Source organism: Neofelis nebulosa, chromosome 16 (genome assembly GCF_028018385.1).
Source record: "Neofelis nebulosa isolate mNeoNeb1 chromosome 16, mNeoNeb1.pri, whole genome shotgun sequence".
In the NCBI taxonomy this organism is placed as follows: domain Eukaryota; kingdom Metazoa; phylum Chordata; class Mammalia; order Carnivora; family Felidae; genus Neofelis; species Neofelis nebulosa.
In genome coordinates this window covers 64,689,465-64,707,881 of record NC_080797.1, presented here as the reverse complement: position 1 = coordinate 64,707,881, position 18,417 = coordinate 64,689,465, and the positions used below count along the sequence as shown (strand labels likewise).

The 18,417-nt window shown below is 58.8% G+C and overlaps 2 protein-coding genes across 2 annotated transcripts in view; one reads left to right on the top strand and one right to left on the bottom strand.

Moving 5' to 3' along the window:
• The first annotated feature begins 1,116 nt into the window (after nucleotides 1–1,116).
• MNT (MAX network transcriptional repressor) lies at nucleotides 1,117–17,704 on the top strand. Its single transcript, XM_058704776.1, has 6 exons — nucleotides 1,117–1,642; nucleotides 6,995–7,574; nucleotides 8,194–8,235; nucleotides 8,381–8,492; nucleotides 13,823–14,015; nucleotides 14,154–17,704. Exons 1-6 carry the CDS (start codon nucleotides 1,570–1,572, stop codon nucleotides 14,909–14,911), a joined length of 1,758 nt encoding a protein of 585 aa, XP_058560759.1. The 5' UTR covers nucleotides 1,117–1,569; the 3' UTR covers nucleotides 14,912–17,704.
• The window catches only part of SGSM2 (small G protein signaling modulator 2), a 39,785-nt gene continuing 38,808 nt past the window's right edge, over nucleotides 17,441–18,417 (bottom strand). The window contains exon 24 of the mRNA XM_058704768.1: nucleotides 17,441–18,300. Coding sequence (XP_058560751.1) covers nucleotides 18,287–18,300 — 14 coding nt within the window. The 3' untranslated portion in view covers nucleotides 17,441–18,286. The remainder of the gene's footprint in view (nucleotides 18,301–18,417) is intronic.

Sequence of the window (18,417 nt, the reverse complement as noted above, 5' to 3'; positions counted from 1 at the left end):
TAAATTGACAAAGGTCTAACTTTCTGATTGTACCCGGAGGCTCCTCCAAACCGGAGCGTTAGAAGAGGCGGCAGCAAGCGCCAGCCGGGGGTCCCGCCCTCTGGGTGAGCTCGGTCGAGGCCGGGCGTTGCGTCCGGACCCCGAGCCCCGCCAGCGGTCTCAGTAGCCCAGCGGCTGGCAGGGCCAGGCTTCCGCCCTCCACGTTGTTGTTCCCGATTTGGGCCACGCCCCCTTAGTCTAGGCTGTGGACGCCTTGCCTTAACTGCCCCCGCCCCGGCCCCAGTTCAAAGGGTGGCCTGTGGGTGGCACAGTTCGACACGCGTGGACAAAGACAAGAATTTAGGGGAAGAAAAGAGAGAGACTTGGTTTTAAAGGGAAGGTGGTGAAAAGTAAAGGGTCGGCCAGGGCACAACTGCGGAATTTCCCTCTCGGCGTCCCACCCTCCGTTCTTACAGTGGACCCATCCGCACCCACGAATGTGACCGTGATAGACACTGGCCCTTTAAACGGAAGGCTGGCGGCGCGGGGTGTCCATGTGGAGCTGCTCCATGCCGTGTTGTCCTGCCCGCCCATTGGCCCGCGGCCCGGTGACGTCGCCTAATAGGATGCGAACGCACTGCGGGGGGAGGAACGGAGACAAAACGCGGAACCGGATCGCCACTCCGCTCCCTCCGGCTGTTCTCTGGCAGAGTCCCGCCGTCAGCTCCGCCCACGGGCGGATCCCGGGGGAATTGCGACAGCCGGGTGGTTGCAGGAATTAGGTCACGTGTGGGTAGGGAGCGGAGACCCTGGGGTCAGGCCAGTCTGTACCATCCTAAGGTTTCCCTGACCTGGAATATCCTTATTTGAGCTAACTTATGTCTTAAAGTCTCCACCCTTCCTTTCCTCCAGCAGGACAAATTTCGTTGTGAAAGACCGCAACACGCAGCCCTTGCTCAACTTGTGGCTTGCCATCGGGGCGGGGCGAGGCGAGAAAGCGGAAATGCAGGGCGCGAACGAGGCTGGAGATTCTCCCACCCCCACACCGGCCACGTGTGCGCGCGCTGTCTGTAGTGGGCGGGGCCAGCTCGCTCGGGACCCCGCCCCTCCCTTCCTGAGACGCCGCGGCCCTGCGGGCGGGGGCTCCGGTCCGGGCTTTGGCTGCGGCCCCGGTGTAGTAGCGGGGGCGGCGGCCGGGGGCAGCGCGGCTCCTTCCCTTGTTGTGTGTGTCGGTGCCTCCTCGCCATCTTGTTGCAAAGCCTTTTCTTGTCGGCGGGACTCCCGGGGGCCGCGGGGCGGGAGGCATCTGAAGGGAAGAAGAGAGGGAGGGGAAGGAGGGAGGCAGTGCTGCCTTTTGTTTTTTTGCATCAAAATTTTTAAAATTTGCAAATTATATTTTGCAAATATTTTGGGAAACATTAATTTTTGTCTCCGTGCTCTCCCGTTCTTCCCTGCGGAGTGCGCTGCGCCGCCCAGCCCTGTCGCCCCCCGGAGGTGATCCCTCCCTCCTGCCTGCCCGCCAGCCTGACCTGTGCCCGGCTCGCGGGCCGCAGTCTCGGCCCCGGCGCGCCCCCGGCAGCTCTCGGCGCGATGAGCATAGAGACGCTACTGGAGGCGGCCCGCTTCCTGGAATGGCAAGCGCAGCAACAACAGAGAGCACGTGGTGAGCGGCCTGGTTGGGCCCCTGGGGCACCGGGGAAGGGGAGACGAGCGACCCTGGTCTCCGAGCCCACGCGACACCGCGGACACGACCCCCTCCCGAGCGGCCCGCGAAGCCGGGCAGCGCAAGGTTCGCACAAGAGCCGCCGCCTGGAGAGGAGTGTTGGGGGCAGTAAAATTAATTAATGAATACATTAACATTCAGTGAGGGACCCGGCTCCTGTGGGCGCCACCTCAGCTGCCTGCCACCCGGTGTGCACCTTTCGTGGGGGCTTCTTTCGCGTGGGCCAGGGGCGCCCTGGGTAGAGCTGAGGATGTGTGAGCTGGTGGGGGGGTGGGGTGCGGAATGGTGTTGCGTGGGGGTGGCAGACCCGCGTGTGCGTGCGTGTGTGCAGAGGGGATTGTGATGTGAGCCTCGAGGAGAGCGGATGAACGGACGTGTACACGGGCGAGTGTATAGTGCACACGAGTGGGCGTGTGTGTAACGGAGTGGGGGGTGGGAATTACTCTACGCCGAGCGGCTCCCCGGCTTCCCTGGCCCTGTGGGAAGGGTGCGGGGGGCGCTCCCGGACGATCTACGAGCCGCTTGGGGCGGAGGCGGCCTTTGCAGAATGAAATGACATCGCGTGTCTTATGATCCTGGCCAGCCCCGCCTGACCCCGCCTCCCAGAGCTGGGCTGGGTCGCGCTTCAGGGATTTGGGTGAGAGCCGGGCTGATTGGGTGTTTGCGAAAAGGCCTGCAGGTCGCTGGGGGCAGTCCCCGGGCCCCCCTTGCTGCGCCCCACTTTAGCCGGTGTGGAATGTGGCGTGTCTGCGCGTTCCAAACCCGCTCTCGGCTGGAATGTTGCGTGTGCCTGCGTTCCAAGCCCGTTGGTTACACCGGGTGGTGACGTGGACAGGCCCCGCCTCCGACCACGTGCACGGGGGACACTCCCGCTGGGGACGGAGCGGCCCGGCCCCTCCCGGCTGCCTCGCGCTGGGCCGGGGGCGGGGCCTGGGCGGGGCTGGCGAGTGGCCTTGCGCCGGGTTGGGCCCTGGCTCCGGCCGCCGGGCACCTCCCCGGGAGAGCCTGTGCGCTGGAAGGAGGAGCAGCCGAGCTCACCTGTCCATTCTCGCCCTAACCTCCTGTTTTTGATCCTGGGGCAAGGGAAACCCTCAGACTTGCGAGGCGACAGGACATTTAGAGCTCACATATTCCCACTGACGTTTGGGGGAACGTTCTTACCAGGACCTCCTGACAATACCCCTGGCCACATTGTGGAGTGAACCAGGCTTGAGAAGGGGCAAACTTTGACGTTCCCTCGACAGGAAAGGAAAATTTCAGATGCTTTCCGTCCCACCCGCCCTGTCGGTGGTCCCAGGCTTCAGGGTCAGGAATAGGGGTTGGAGGTAAAACACCTCCGTTTTCCGGACCATTGCGAGGGCCTCGGACCCGGATCGGTGTGTGTGCAGTATCCGGGGACTCCTGTCCCCTCCACCTCCCCTCCCCAACCCTTCTGCCGAGTTGGTTGTGGTAGAGAGAGTGCTTCGCCCTCCTTTCCTTTCTCTCTGCCTATTGTTGCTTCAATGATGAGTCATGCAGGAGGTAGTAGTGTGTGTTGTGTGCGCGCGCGCCCTGCAGCTAGCTTGTGCCGCGGCAGCGGCGGAGGGGGTGGGGTGGGGGGAGCAGCAGCGGGCCAGGGGCGGGGGAGCAGCGGGTCCGCCCGCCCAACCCGGCCGACAGGCCTCTCAAGGTCAGGAGCCACTCGAGATATGTGAGACTGACATGCTTGGATTTTGCGGAATTGATGGGCCAGGACATCAGCCCACGTGCCCCTCCCCCTTGTTTTCGGGGTCCTGAGCAGGGCCAGGCCCTGACAGTACTGGTGGTGGTCGAGAATGTCCTGCTTTCGGGCCCAGCGACGGGGCGTGGAGGGGAGGGCAGCGTGCACAAGAATTGGAGAGACTTGAGTCACCTGCTGCCACCATCAACACAGTGCAATTCAGGAGTGCCTATTGTGTCCTTGCCGCGCATCAGGCACTGTGCTGGAGGTGAACAGGGTTGACCCTGCTGTTGCCCCAAGAGAACACTCACATCACCTTCGTTTTACCTTCAGGCTGATTGGCCTTCTGGGGAAGGGGAGAAGACCCTGTGCCCTCTTCTCTTCCACCCTTTCCCAAATAATGAGGCCAGAGCTGGCTGTAAGAAGGACAGTGATGAGAGAGAGAGAGAGAGAGAGAGAGAGAGACACACACACAGAGAGAGACAGAGACAGCGCGGGGGCGCGCGCGCACGCGAGAGAGCGCCCCTCCCCCACGTGGTGAGACCTGAGGGCAGGGAGCTGAGTAGAGGCCTAGTTTAACTGACCAGTCACAGGTCCTTCTTGGCGTGGCAGGAGGTCTTAGGGGATGGATGGTGCAAAGCCAGATCTACTCCAAAAGCTCACATACCGATGGCTAGACCTGGCCGCAGCGGTTAATCTCAAATTCATATTTTTTTTTCTCCTCCTTGAGGTTCTGTCCTCTGACTTGGGGTGGGAAAAATGGGAGAAAAGGGGTGGTGTGTGGACCTGCTGACCAGAACTGCTTTCCTGGGTATGTACCTGATGAGCAGCTCTGAACAGGGATCCTGTTGTCCATGCCCTGGTTCAATCTCAAGGGTGGGTTTCCTGACCTAGACCAGCCAGATTGCTCACGTGATGAACCTGAGGATGTGTGTGCACATGTGTGTGTGAGAGGAAAGAGAGGCCATCCTGGTGGTCAGGTGGGGGGGGGGGGGTTCTGGTCATTTCCAGCATTCATGGAGGTGGCTCAAATGGGAGCCTCTTCTACCTGACCTACTTACACCCTGGGAGGGGAGAGGGGGGGCTGCCTTATGTATTTAGCTCCCTATTAGCATGAAGAAGGGGAGGACTCCTCCTGAACAACGGGGGATACCTAGTGTAGATTCCTCAGGCCCCAGCGCTGAGCCTGCTGTGGCCCCTGAATCACCCCAGAACGGTCAGGCTTACTTCCCTGGGGCCAGCCTCTGGGCAGAGCCCAGGGAGGGTGTCAGAGTGCGTGCGTGTTTGGGAGTGCTGCATAGGTGCATTATTTTAAAGAGTCTAAACCTGTGTTGTTCTTGAGGGAGGCCCTTGAGTGACTACCACTTTGCTGTCCCCACTGGGTTTCCCCCTCCCCAGGGCATAGGAGGAGGGTTGCTGCTGGTGGGGAGGAGGCAGGAAGCTTTGGTGGGCTGGATCTGGCTTGGGACACCCCCTCTTCTTTGCCACCAGTCAAGATTTCTCATGCCAATCCAGGTGTGATAGAGCTTGGCCATTCACCTGGGTTCTTCCTGGTACCTGCCTCGCTCTGGAAGAGAGTAGGTGAGAAGGAGGTTGCCATCTCCTGGATCAGCTGTGTGGACTTACTTTAAAATATGGGGAATGAGGTTTACTTTCAGGCTGGGTTCCCAGGACACCTGTCCTTGGGGCTTGGGGTCCCCTCTGTCCCACTGCTAATGGGAGAATGGAACATCGACCCCCACACCTGTGAAAGTTTGGGTCCTGGCTCAAAGGAATGAAGGTGGGCTGTGTTGGGCCCTGACCTCCACGGCCTTGCCTTGGGGATGGGTGGGGGGTGGACTGGGTAGGTGGTAGGTGGAACTCTGTGCCAGTGTAGTCTCTGGGAAGCTGGAGAGCAGAGACCTGGCTTTCCCCAGAGCTGTAATATAAGCCAGGGCCTTTGGAAAGGCCTGGGAGACCAATGCCTCCCCTCATTGGAGCAGGCCCACACCGGCCTGGCAGCTCCCCTTCCAGAAGGGCAGGGGAGATACGGAAGAGGCCCCGTGCTGCTGGGAAACCGCCGAGTGCTTCCCCTCTCACAACACTCTCTACTTCCTCCTTCGCCTCTTCTCCCCTGCGGGAGGGAGGGGCCTGGAGCAGGCCTGGCTCACATTCAAATTGTTGGTTGGCCAAAGGGCCCTGAGGCCTCGGGTTTTCTGGGGCCCTGAGCCCCAAAGGCCAGTGTGGGGTTGATGCCCTCCTCCACAAGGGGCTCTTAGCCAACCTTGTCCTCCCCTCCCCCAACCCCACCCACCGTGGGGTGGTGTGTTTGGGGCGTGTCTGCCCGCTACTGCTGTCAGCTCAGTCAGTCAGCAGTGTGGCCAATCCGGGATGGGCAGGAGGGCTGGTGGACCAGCCTGCTCCCTGGCCTGGGGGCTACAGCTGCTCCCCAGAGATCCTGCCCAGCCCTGTAGCCAGGGAACCTGAATGGTGGGGCCCAGAGAGCATGGGGCTGGGTGGAGATGGAGAGGTGCTTCTGGATCAGGAAGGGTGTTCTCAGCCAGCTCCTGAGCAGGCCTCACCTGGCAGCAGGTCTTTCAGCAGAGATGCTGAACTGACCGGTGCGAAGCTGCCCTTCTTTCCCGCCTGCCTCTTTGCTTCCTGGTTGTCCCGCTGGTGGTGGGGACAAGAGGGATGTGGGAACGATGAGTTCTAGCACCACAAAGGGCAGAGAAGGACCGAATTTGTTTTGTGTGGTCTCTGAGGAAATCAGGCCCTGGGAGTCCTGGGCCTGATTTCCTCATGTGTGAACTGAAGGTGATGTCCCTGCCCTGCCTGTGGTGTGGACTCTTGTGAGGATCCACAGGTGTGTGTGTGTACAGACACCTAGTGAGCAGATGCTGACACAGCAAGTATAGGTATACGCCGGGTGTCTGGATTCCTGGCTGGGTGTAGTTTCAGTAATACCTGTGACTTGCTGTGTGGTCCTCAACAAATCACTTTGCCTTTCTGAACTAATTTATTTCATCTGTGAAGTGGAGGTGCCGCCTGCCCTCTGGAAAGTACTTGGTAAATACTTTCTAAGGCCTTCCCCAGAAGCTATGATCCGCCTACCTCCCGCCCCCCATTCTTCTCTGGTAGCCTGTGAGGTCTTTGCTGACTGGCCTCTGCCCACCTTATCTATCACCCCATTCCCCTCAGCCTTGTTCCTGAACCTTCCTGCTCATCACCAGCCTAACCTCTGAACTTTCAGGTTGCCAGGCCTCCAGCATCCTCTCTGACAGCCCCTGCTCTGTCTTTCCACAGCCCCTCTCCTCTCTCAGCCTGGGTTGTTATCCTCTGTAACTTGTCCTTGCCCTCAGCACCTCTAGGCCTTGAACTCCCCAACGCAGAGACTAGGTCTGTTTTAATTGTTCGCCGCTGTGTCCCCAGCACTTAACCCCAGTGCCTGACTGGGTGTGGATGGGGATTTGTGGTGTCTCAGGCTGAGCGGTGGTGTCATTGAGCACTAACTGGGACAGGGTCAGAGGATGTGTTATGGTTGGAAGACTTCAGAAGCTGGGACCCAGGACTGCTGGCCCACTGAGAAAACCCCTTGTGTTCTCTCTGCGTAGAGGAGCAGGAGCGGCTTCGCTTGGAGCGGGAGAGGGAGCAGGAGCAGAAGAAGGCCAGCAGCCTGGCCAGGCTGGCCCATGCCCTGCCCGTGGAGGAGCCCCGCATTGAAGCACCACCCCTACCTCTGTCCCCTCCGGCACCCCCGCCAGCACCCCCACCCCCACTTGCCACCCCCACCCCACTGACTGTCATTCCTATTCCAGTAGTGACCAACTCTCCTCAACCTCTGCCCCCACCCCCACCACTGCCTCCTGCAGCCCAGCCTCTGCCCCTGGCACCCCGCCAGCCAGCCCTGGTTAGCACCCCTGGACTCAGCATTAAGGAGGCTGCCCCCCTGCCCACCAGGCCACAGGTGCCCACCCCTGCTCCCCTGCTGCCGGACTCCAAGACCACCCTTCCGCCCACTGGCAGCCCTAAGCCTCTGCAGCCCCTCCCCACCCCTATCCTGACCATAGCACCACACCCTGGAGTCCAGCCCCAGCTGGCCCCCCAGCAGCCACCCCCACCCACTCTTGGGACCCTGAAGTTGGCACCAGCGGAAGAAGTCAAATCCAGCGAACAGAAGAAGAGGCCTGGGGGGTGAGTGAGGTGTGGCAGAGTCTGGGCTGGTGGGGTGGAGAACTGCCCGAATCCTGGGCTGTGTGTGGAAGAGAAAGTACACTCCCCCCCCCCCCCCCCCCCCCCCACTCCTGAGCCAGTCCTTCAAAGCCATGTCCTACCTCCCTATCTGAGAAGCACGGTGTTTTATTTGGACAGTTTGCACTGTGCCTGTGCCTATCCCCACCCTGGGAGTGGGGAATGGCCATTGCCCTCTGTTTTCTCAGGCTTCTGTGTCCTCTGACCCCCTCAAGGATGGGCCGATGGCATTTCCAGGCCTTTGGACAGAGTATTGGATTGGGGAACTCTTGGGTGAGGGCTGGGGTCAACTGGCTATTTCTCTGAGCCCCAGGAGACCTTATATCTCCTCTTAGGTGGAAGGGGCAGGATGGAGGGTTAATGGGTTGTGAATTACGAGCATACGTGTGCCCTCCAGGGAGTATAAGCACATCTGAACAGGGTGAACATCTCCCATTCCTGCTTTTTGTACAGAGAATATGGGGGGCAAGACGCCTGTGACATTTGGGGAGTGGGGGCAGGGGGCGGGAAGGCCACCTAATTGGGCCCTCCTCCCTAAGCCTCCTGTCTGTCTGGGTTTCAGGATCGGAACCAGAGAAGTCCACAACAAATTGGAGAAGAACAGGTGTGTGTGCGTGCGTGTGTGTCTCTGGGCTCGACCTGCCCGCTCCGGGGACAGGTCCCATCCTTGTTCTCCTGGGGCCTTCCCTCCCCGCCCTGGCCCCCGGCCCCCCAGGCGCTGGCTAACTGGCGCCTCTCCCTCTCCCCAGGAGGGCCCATCTGAAAGAATGCTTTGAGACCCTGAAGCGCAACATCCCCAACGTGGACGACAAGAAGACGTCGAATTTGAGTGTGCTGCGGACGGCGCTGCGGTACATCCAGGTACGGGGGAGGGAAGCGCGGCGGAGAGGACGGCGGGCGGCGGCCTCTGCGCCAGCTTCCTCCTCATTCCCTCCCGCCCTCTTCCCCTCGCCGCGGCCCCGCCCCGCCCTCGCTCCCTCTCCCGCTCCCCCGCCCGCCTCCACGCGGGCGCTGAGCACATGGCCCGGCTGACGTCAGCGGGGCTCCCCGCCCGCGAGGGGGCGGGAGGACGGGCGCGCGTGCGCGGGGGAGGGCGGCCGCGGCGTTCCCTTCTCCGCCCCCCCCCTTTTCCCGTTTGGCCGCCCCGCGGAGCCCCGCCATCTGCGCCGCCTCCGCAGCTCTGTTTTCGGACCCGGTTCCCGGGCCCGCGTTACAGCCTGGCGCTCTTAGTGCCCCCGCGGGTGAGAAGGGCGTGGAGCCGCCCCGGCGCCTCCAGCCCGCCCGCAGTGCCTGGGCGGGAACCAGGATTTGGCCCGAGAATCTGTCGCTCGTGATGGGGTGGGGAGTCCCCTGGGCGTGGCTCCTTGCACGCGGCGGCGCTCCGGTGAGGCCCCACCCCGTTTTACCCCCAAAGGGTTAAGAGCCTTCCAGTGAGCGCATTGAGGTGCCACGACTCAATTTTGGGGGTTAATCCTGGAGGCTGTGGAAATGTCTAAGTAACCAGTCCTCGGGTCGCCGAACCTTCAAAAATTAGGCTCTTCTCATGCCTGGGATTTTAAAAACCCCTTTTAAAGGGGCCCTCCTGTCTGTGTGGACCTCCCCTCTTTGGACATTGGCTTCCCTCTGCAGTACGGGGTGGGGGGCACCCGCCAGATAAGACAGTTGCCATGACGGCCCCGTGTTTCGGTTTCCTTGGAAACCGGCCGAGGGTTCCGCGTGCCGGAAAGGAGGCTGTGGGGGTGGGGCGCGCGGCCACGCTCGGCTGCCGCGGAGACGGAGTCCGAATGGAGCCGTTGGGGAGTGGGAGGGACTTAGGGCTCCCTGCCTGGCGGGGGCGGGGGCAGCTTGCGGTCCCCCTATCGGCGCGCTTCGACAGCTGGGGGGTCGGGCAGCATTAAGGTTCCTGTGGGAAGGGTAGCAAAGAGGATCTGACCGAGCTTTGAGCCGGGGCCGGGCGCCACCCCTCCCCCGGCCAGTACTGCGGGGTCACAGCCCTGAGGTAACCGGAGCCTGACTTGTTCAGGGGGCGGAGGCGCTGCTTCGCGACTGCTCCCAGCCGGCTGCTCCCTCCCAAGCTCCCGCGAACGCGCGCCCTTCCGCCCGCCCTGCGGGTGAGGGGGAGGGGCTGGCGCGCCTCCAGGCCGCTTCCCGGCACCCTGGAGGGGAGGGGTCGGGCTCGAAGATTGGTGGAAACGGGGTGGGGGCGGGGCTTCCGTGCTCCGAGGGGAGGGTGCAGCCGGCAGGGAGTGACGCTGCAAGGCCGGGTCCGCGTGGGTGCGCGCGTGCTCTGGGAGGGGCGGGGCCTCGCTGCTGGCCTGTCTGGCTTAGAAAGAGGAGAGGCCCGAGGGGGTGGGCTTCGGAGGATCTCCAGGAGGCCTACTTCTGACATATTTTTGCAGAACTTGGGCTTGAGAATGTTCCCGGTCCTTCAGTCATAGGCAGTTATGTGTCCTGGAAGCAAATCCTTGTCCAAATGCTGTGACGTTTTCTATGACTCTCAGTTTCTTTTGTACTGCCATTTTGCTAAGTGGGAAGAAATAGTAGCATCTTCATCATAGGAATGTTCAGATTGGTCCTCTATAAACACCAACTTAATAATAATTCTTGAGAAGTAGAAAGAATAGGATGGCATATTCCACTTTATAGACACATACTTAGGAAAGCCTTGCTTGCAATGATATCTGGATTTGAAAATAAATCAGAAATAGAGACTTAGTAGAACCAGCAGACATGAGCCTGGGCTGAGGAGGCAGCGAGGTGTGAGGTGTACCCAGGCTGTTCATAAGAGAAATTTGTCCTGGGGCTGGTAATGGAAGCAGAAACAAAAGTTACAAGGCTATCTCAATCCTCAATCTCATTCATTTGTTTATTCACTCAGGTACTTTGGACAGCTCTGTGTCTGATTCTGAGGATGAAGCAGGGAGCAAAGAAATAAGCGTGGGTCTGTCTTCATAGGTTTGGTCTTGGTGGTAGATTATAAATACTGTGCCATGAGAATGTAATAGGGACAGGGAGGGATCAGAGGATCTGTTTTGAGGTGTGCCGGAGGTTGTTGCTGAGGAAGGGGCATCTGAACTGAGACCTGAAGGTTCCAGGGTGACCTGGGCAAAGCAGAGGGCAGAAAGCCCAGCTCAGGCTGAAATGTCTCCAGCAAGAGGGAGCAGGATTCAGTTTTAGAACTTAAAGGTGGCCGTGGGGGTTACCACGTGGAGAGTAGAGATGGGCCAGGGGCTGGGGGTGGGGGGGGCAGCAGGGCACTAGATAGGAGTCAAAATGGAATAGTAGAGAGACCAATAAGGTGTGTAGACTGAAAGCATTGGTTGTTTGCTGAGGTGGGAAGGCTGTAGCTCCCAGCCAGACTCAGAGTGGCGTGGAAGATTTTAAGAAAGCCACAGTGAGGTGGACAAAAACAGGAAGAGGAATAGGCAGGTACCAAACTATGCATCCAAGCAGTTTTAGGAAATGTGTTTAAAATGAAGCAATGTGGACAAAAGCTGGACCCTGGAGAAACTTTCCGGGGGCCTCTAGGCCTGTGGATAACTGAGCTGGGTAAGAAAAAGAGGTTTTGGCCTCTGAGTTTCTCCCTAAGTCAGAAATCTACTCTTCCTGCTGGTAGGTAGAGTTCAGGACACCACTTCCAGCCCCTAGCAGCCAGGTTCAAGTGAGAGCTGACTCACCACAGGCCCCATCATTGATATGGCCTCATCTGATGTCATGTCCAGCACTGGCCTCTCAGGGTAGAGCCAGGTGAGAAGCCAGGTGTGTGTGTGTGTGTGTGTGTGTGTGTGTGTGTGTGTGTGTGTAAGGGAGGGATCCTTCTGGGAGAAATATAGAGGGAAACAGATTAAATCTCAAAACCAGGATAGAGAAGGCTGTGTGTGGCCTGGGACTGCTAGCAGAATTGTAAAACTACCAGGTTTCAGGCCAGAACATTGCATGGTTGTGTCTGGGTTATGTGTTGGCAGGTACTAATGGTTTGAGGCATTTCTTACTGGTGAGGTCAGAAACACAGGAGTTTGGGGCTGCACGAGGAAGCGTAGGGAAATTGGGCCTAGTTTAGTGGAAACTTGAAGACATTGCCATGCCCAAGAGGGACAAGTGAACAGTCAGGAAGGCTGCTATAAAACTGCTTGTAGAAATAGAGTCAGGGGAAACTTATGTCTAATGTGACTGTGATTCTGTGATAAAGCAGAGAGACAGGATAGAGGTGGGAACCAACATGCTCACATCCTCACAGATCCTTCCCCTGGAGCTAAGATGTGCATAATTCTGTCCTGGACACTGGTCGGGTCAGGGGATAAAGCTGATAATAAAACAGTCCTTGCCTTTACTCACAGCGTTGGACAAGGAACAGTGTGTATGGAGGTGGAAGGACAAAATACGAAGCTTTTAGGGATAATATGAGCTAGTGTCTGATTAAGTACTACCTGACAGTCTTATTAAATGCTCAAGAGTGTTGTGCGGTGCCAAGAAGGGCTCAAGGGCAAGAAGATGCACTGGTCAGGGCATGAGATGGGATGGGTGGTGGGAGTCAGATGTGGTCTTGGAGCACAAGCACATATGATGTAGAGGGATGAGAAGGGACCATCTGTGTGTGAGACCGGGTTCAGAGAGGAAAACTAAGACAAGCTGGATAGTTTGGTGTAGGAAGAGTCGGTGGGTTCTGTACCGGGCCGTAACCGGCCAGCCTTAGAAGCCAGGAGCTCAGGAATAGGTCAGGTTAAGAGACTCAGGATGCAACAGGGCAAAAGTGTCCATGTTTGGTGGACCCAGCACTCGTGACATGTCTGGGCCAAAGAGAAACTGGCAACAGGGAGGTCTCCAAGACTTAGAGGAGTCAGTTTTAATAAAGTGTCAGCTTCAGGAGGTCATGGAGGGTAGGAGCTGAGGCATAGGACACAAGCTGGCCTTTTGGGGATATAAAACACTTTTTTTTTTTTTTTTTTTTTTTTTGAGAGAGAAAGTACATATGCCAAGTGGGGGAGAGAGGTGGAGGGAGAGAGGATGTTGAGCCAGCTCTGTGCTGAGCGGTCGATCCCACGACCCTGGATCCTGACCTGAGCTGACATTAAGAGTTGGACGCTCAACCGACTGAGCCACCCACATGCCCCTCGAGACACTTCTGATAGGGGAGCAGTGCCACAGTCTGGGAGGCATGGCATCTAGCACCAACATGAGGGGTGAACCTAAGAGGCTGTGGGCCTGGAGGAGTTGAGGCAGGGATGGCTCTGTGGACAAGGGAACTCCCTGTTGGTGTTCTTAGTGAGGTGGGTGGCATCAGCGCCATGGGGGCAGGAGCAATGTGGAACCTGTGGTGAAGGACAGAAGTGTCTCCAGTGGTGCTCCATGTCAGAGGTGCCATTGAGCCATTTCTCCTTGGTCAGTGCAGCTCAGCTGCAGGTGTGGAAGGAGGGGCACGTTCCAGGGCTTAGGGATCGATCATTCAGCAGCCTGGGGAACCTGGAGGGCTGTGGGCAGGGTGAAAATGGAGAGTGTGGTTGAGAGGCAGCACAGGTAGGTGCCACGGAGAGTAGCCCAGGTGAGAGCAGAGGGCAAAGCCAACAGCTGCCGGGGATGAGATGGAGGCAGGTCAAGAAGAAATTCAGGGGGTTGGAGGCCATGCCACAAAGTCTGAGAGGCATCCTCAGGGACATTGAAGTTAAGACTAGTGAATGATGCTGTGGAGCAAAGGGCAGGATTGTTTGGGGTTCTTTGGGGAATGAGTTCCAAGGAGGGTAGCCTGTGGCATGGTGACTGACAGCATGGTATGAGTGGTGGCGGGGCCTTGAGCGTCACGGAGAAGTCTGTTACCCCTTGTGTCCTCTGCAGAATGGAGGCAAGTGGCTGCCAGGAGGGTGGATAGGGCCAGGGGCCATGAAGCCCCTCAGGACACAGTTGATGTGGGGGTGGGGGAAGGCCTTCATCCTAGAGTGGGGCTGGCCTGGATCTGTGCTTTTTTTCAATGGTGCCTGCTGGAGAGCCCACAGTCCCCAGGATGCAGGGCCTCACGGGACAAAGCCATGGACCAGCAGTGGGTGTGGTCCCCCGCGGCCCCATCACTGCAGACTGCCCCTGGGTGCTAAGTGACCTGGAGGCCAGGGTGGCAGTGGGAAGGGATTGCGGTTCTGGGGACCCTGGGGACCCTGTGGCCTCTGCTCAGGGTATCCTTCGGTCTCTTGGCTGTTGTCCAGTCTCTGAAGAGGAAGGAGAAGGAATACGAGCATGAGATGGAGCGGCTGGCGCGGGAGAAGATCGCCACACAGCAGCGGCTGGCGGAGCTCAAGCATGAGCTGAGCCAGTGGATGGACGTGCTGGAGATCGACCGTGTGCTCCGGCAGACTGGCCAGCCGGAGGACGACCAGGCCTCCACCTCTACGGCCTCTGGTGAGCCCCACCTGCCCCTCCCTGGTCAAGCCCTTGCCCCCCCAGCTCCATGCCCCCAGACCCCAGGGGCATCTACTACTCCAGCCTCTTGTTTCGCGAGCCTTTCTGACCTGTCCCTGTCCCCGTGTCCCCCCACAGAGGGTGAGGACAACATAGACGAGGATATGGAGGAGGATCAGGCCGGCCTGGGCCCACCTAAACTGAGCCATCGCCCCCACCCGGAGCTGCCGAAGCCACCGCCCAGCACCGCCCCCGCACCTCTGCCTCCCCATCCACACCCCCACTCCCAGCCTGTGGCCCTGTCTCCTGTCCACCTGCCTGGGCAGCAGCCGCCACCACAGCAGAAGACACCTCTGCCAGCCCCTCCTCCCCCACCGGCTGCCCCTGCCCAGACGCTGGTGCCCGCTCCAGCCCATCTGGTGGCTGCAGCTGGTGGAGGTTCCACGGTCATCGCCCACACGGCCACCACCCACGCCTCAGTCATCCAGACTGTGAACCACGTTCTACAGGGGCCGGGCGGCAAGCACATCGCCCACATTGCCCCCTCGGCCCCCAGCCCTGCTGTGCAGCTGGCACCTGCCACACCCCCCATTGGCCACATCACAGTGCACCCTGCCACCCTCAACCATGTGGCCCACCTCGGCTCCCAGCTGCCCCTGTATCCACAGCCTGTGGCAGTGAGCCAGCCCGTGGCGGTGAGCCACATTGCCCACACCCTCTCACACCAGCAAGTGAATGGCACAGCGGGGCTGGGACCCCCAGCCACTGTCATGGCAAAGCCAGCTGTGGGGGCTCAGGTGGTGCACCACCCCCAGCTGGTGGGCCAGACAGTGCTCAACCCCGTGACCATGGTCACCATGCCCTCCTTCCCGGTCAGCACACTCAAGCTGGCTTGAGGATGAGGCCACTCAGAGGCCCCCAGTGGGGGCAGGGAGGGGGACCTGTCCCCCACTCTCCCACCCACCAGCTCCACACATTCCAGCCAGGCCAAGGCCCGCCCCACCCACACCCACCCCCAGGCCTCCTAGGGGAAGGGGGTGCAGAGACTCTGAGCCAGGGGAGGGAGGGCCCCCCCAGGGAGCTGGGCACAGGGCAGGGGGTTACCCCACTGCACTAGGACTTGATAAAGTGATGAGACACTCTGGTGAATGTGCCACTCGTCCGGCCTGGTGCCAGCTCCAGTGCCGTTCCCGCCTCCCCACCTTGTCCCCTGCAACCAGTGCGAAGTGGGTGTTGTGTTCTCCGGCTTCCCCGACCCTGCCTGCCTTCCTGTGCTGCTGCTGCTATTGCTGTCTGATGAGGTGGCTGAGTGCCGGGTCCTCTGTCCTGAGCCTCGGCCTTCTCTGAGCCAGGCCTTTGGAGGGGATGGGGAGAGGGAGCAGAACTGAAGCAACTTGGCCCAGAAAGCTGGGTACCGTGGCGGGGGGGCGCTCTGCTCTGAGTACATGCGACAGATCCTAAGAAGTGGCTGCTCTGCAGTCCCACCCACACAGGTGGGCACCAGCCTATGGTTCTCCAACCCAGCTGCGGTCACTGGCTCGTCACAGCAGAAGCTAGTTAAGAGGAGTCTCTATCAACAACTGAACCCGTGCTGTTGCTAAGCTCCCTGAGCGCCCCAATCCTTGCCACTGGGCTCCTGACCTCAGGATGGTAGGCTGAAGGTGGGTGGGGACTGGGAAGGAAGGGCTTAGCGGTCCTGCCCCTCCCCGCCTCCTGCCGGCCTGGGTACAGCTGGGGAGAGAGCTTCTCTGGACCCGTCAGTCCCCATCCCTGGTTCCCTGGCCTCTGCTCAGTGCTGTGCACTCCCGAGGGATGGGTGTGCCTGAGTGCCTCCTGCAGCCTCAGAGAAGTGGATTAGTAGCTATCTGGTCTGGGTTCCAGGTGCCTGAAGCCACACTGCTGAGGAAGTTAAAAATCTAGGGCCTGGGCCCAACCAAGCTCCTTCCCTGCTGCTCTGGGGACCTGTAGAGAAGGGAGGAGGGCTGCTACTCCTGCCCCAACTCCTCTGTCTCTGCTATCATCTCTCTCTTTCCCCCTGAACATCCACTTTTTCCCAGTGGGCTGTTCTGAGTGTATACTCGGAGGCTGCTGCGTGCCACAACTTTCCTCTGAGGAAGGTCCTTGGTTGGTCCTAGGGCAGGGCTGAGCTTGGGGTGGGGAGTCAGGGGGCCTGTGTGGGGGGGTGGGGGGGTGGGGGGGGCATGCTTCTTTCCCTGCCTCTGCCTCGGCAGACCGCTTTGGCTTCTCTTTTTATGTGGGTATTTATTACAAGTGGCCTTGTGTCAGACACACTCAGTTGTGCACTTGGCTCCCCACCTGGACACACGATGGCCTTTCAGTGTGGGGAGAGGAAGCCAGTGTCCCTAGGTGTGAAGTTTGCTTTGACAGGCTGGGGGCAGGAGGAGTGGCCTGCAATATTCTGAGGAGGCTGGCAAAGGTCTTGAACAGGTTTGGACACCTAAGAACCCCCTTTCAGTTCCTTCCTGGTCCTGGAGACTTCCCAGGGGACTGCTCTCCTTTGTCTCTCCTGGGGTGGGGAAAGGGAGGCCTGTGGACACCCTAGAGGCCTCTAAGAGGGAGCCCCACACCCACCCCAGCATAGCACTCCCACCTCACAAGCTCGCTGCCTTCCTGCCCCTGCAGCCACCACCTGCCACCCTGGTTCTTGGGGAAACCAGTTTCCACTCTTCCTTGAGTGATTACAACCGAAAGAGCAGAGGGAGCCCGATCAGCCTGGCGCCCAGGGAACAGAGAAGCGTTGGGGAACCTGCCCTCCCTCTCAAGCTCTGTTCACCTCCCTGCATCCTGAGGCCATTCCAGAAAGTGTGTCAACCAGTGGCCTCTCGGGCCTGCACAGATACCTCATCCGCCTGTTCACCGCCCCTGCCCCTCCCCACCCCTAGCAGTGGGGGCCTTCGAATCTAGTGCCGAATGACTATGTCCAGATTGGTGACGATGGGTGTTGTTGCTGTTGTTTTTGTTGTTTGTGAACGCTGTGATGCCGTGTGCCCGAGAGGGCAGCCGCCGCCCAGCCCTTCCTTGGGCATCTCCCCTCTGAGAGCTGTCAGGACCATATCTGTCCTCACCCTGTGGGACCGCCTGCCCCTCCCTAGCCCTTCCAGCTTGGGGGACGCGTGCGTGTGCGCACACATACACACACACATACACACACACACACACCTTACCTCTCATGCGTGTTTTACTTTTTGATGTTAAGAGTGGTTCACTGGCTGGGAGCCTTTACCTCGGGGAGAGGGGGAGGTTGGTTCCTTGGGGGGCCAAAGAAGGGCAGGGAGTGCCTGGAGGGGAATTAGGGGTCACCATACCCCTGCTCTCCAGGAACAGCTTCTCCCCCATCCCAGGGTTCCATCCCCATCCCCTAAAGAGGTGGCCCTTGTTTACAGTGAGGACTCGGTCACTGTGTCTCCGTTTCCTGAAATATAAACCGTAGCGACCCCAGACTGTAGAGATTTTTATGTGTTTGGATACATCTGCTGTGTGGGAAAAAAAAAAAAAAAAACCCTACAAAAACCCTAATTTTGTACATATTGTATTTTTACTATTGAACTGTATTCTAGTGGCTGTTCATGCTCCAAGACTTTAGGTATTGAGACATGAATACTATCCATGTAATAAGCACTTGCCTGGAATAAAATATAAAACTGAAATAAACCTGCACTGAAACCAGAGATGGGGCTGTCAGGCTGCAGCATCTGGGTCACTTTGTTGCAACAGGAGGCAGAGCCTTTTAGGGAAAGTCCTCTAGCAAGCATCGGGGTTCTAACCCTGTGGACATTTGAGGGGCACGGGTCCTCGAGCAGCTTCGGTGCTGGTCAGTTTTAGAAGATTTGAGACCTTCCAGTTCTGATGCCAGTGTTCGATCCTAAACAGGCTCTGAGGACTGCAATTCTGGTCTTCCTTATACTTTTGCAATACTTCATACTTCCTCAAAACCATTTTTACAAACACTATCTTGTTTCATCTCTTAACAGTATGGCGGAGTAAACGAGCCAAGAACTAGCCCTGTTCTGGCAGATAAGGAAACAGGTTCGAGGTGGCTTGGTATGGCCACACAGCTAGCCTGCAGTCCAATCTGTCAACTCCATGCAGAATTCCCCAACATATGCCACCCTGCCCTGGGCCTGCTGTAGAGTTGTGAATCCTGAACTTGATAAAGTTCCAGTAGGAAAGGTGGAGGAGAACCGCCTCGAGACCTGTGCGCAGAAGGGTGAGAGGCTTCCTTAGAGGGCAATGCACTTCTGAAGTTGTAGTTAGGACGGGTCATCTGGGGAATCCATAAGGGAAAGGAACAAAAAGAGGAAGAAGTTTGAAGGTCAGGACTCAAAGAACCATGTTCTAAGATGGGCCCGGAAGACCCTTGTCCCTATAACGACATCTGTCC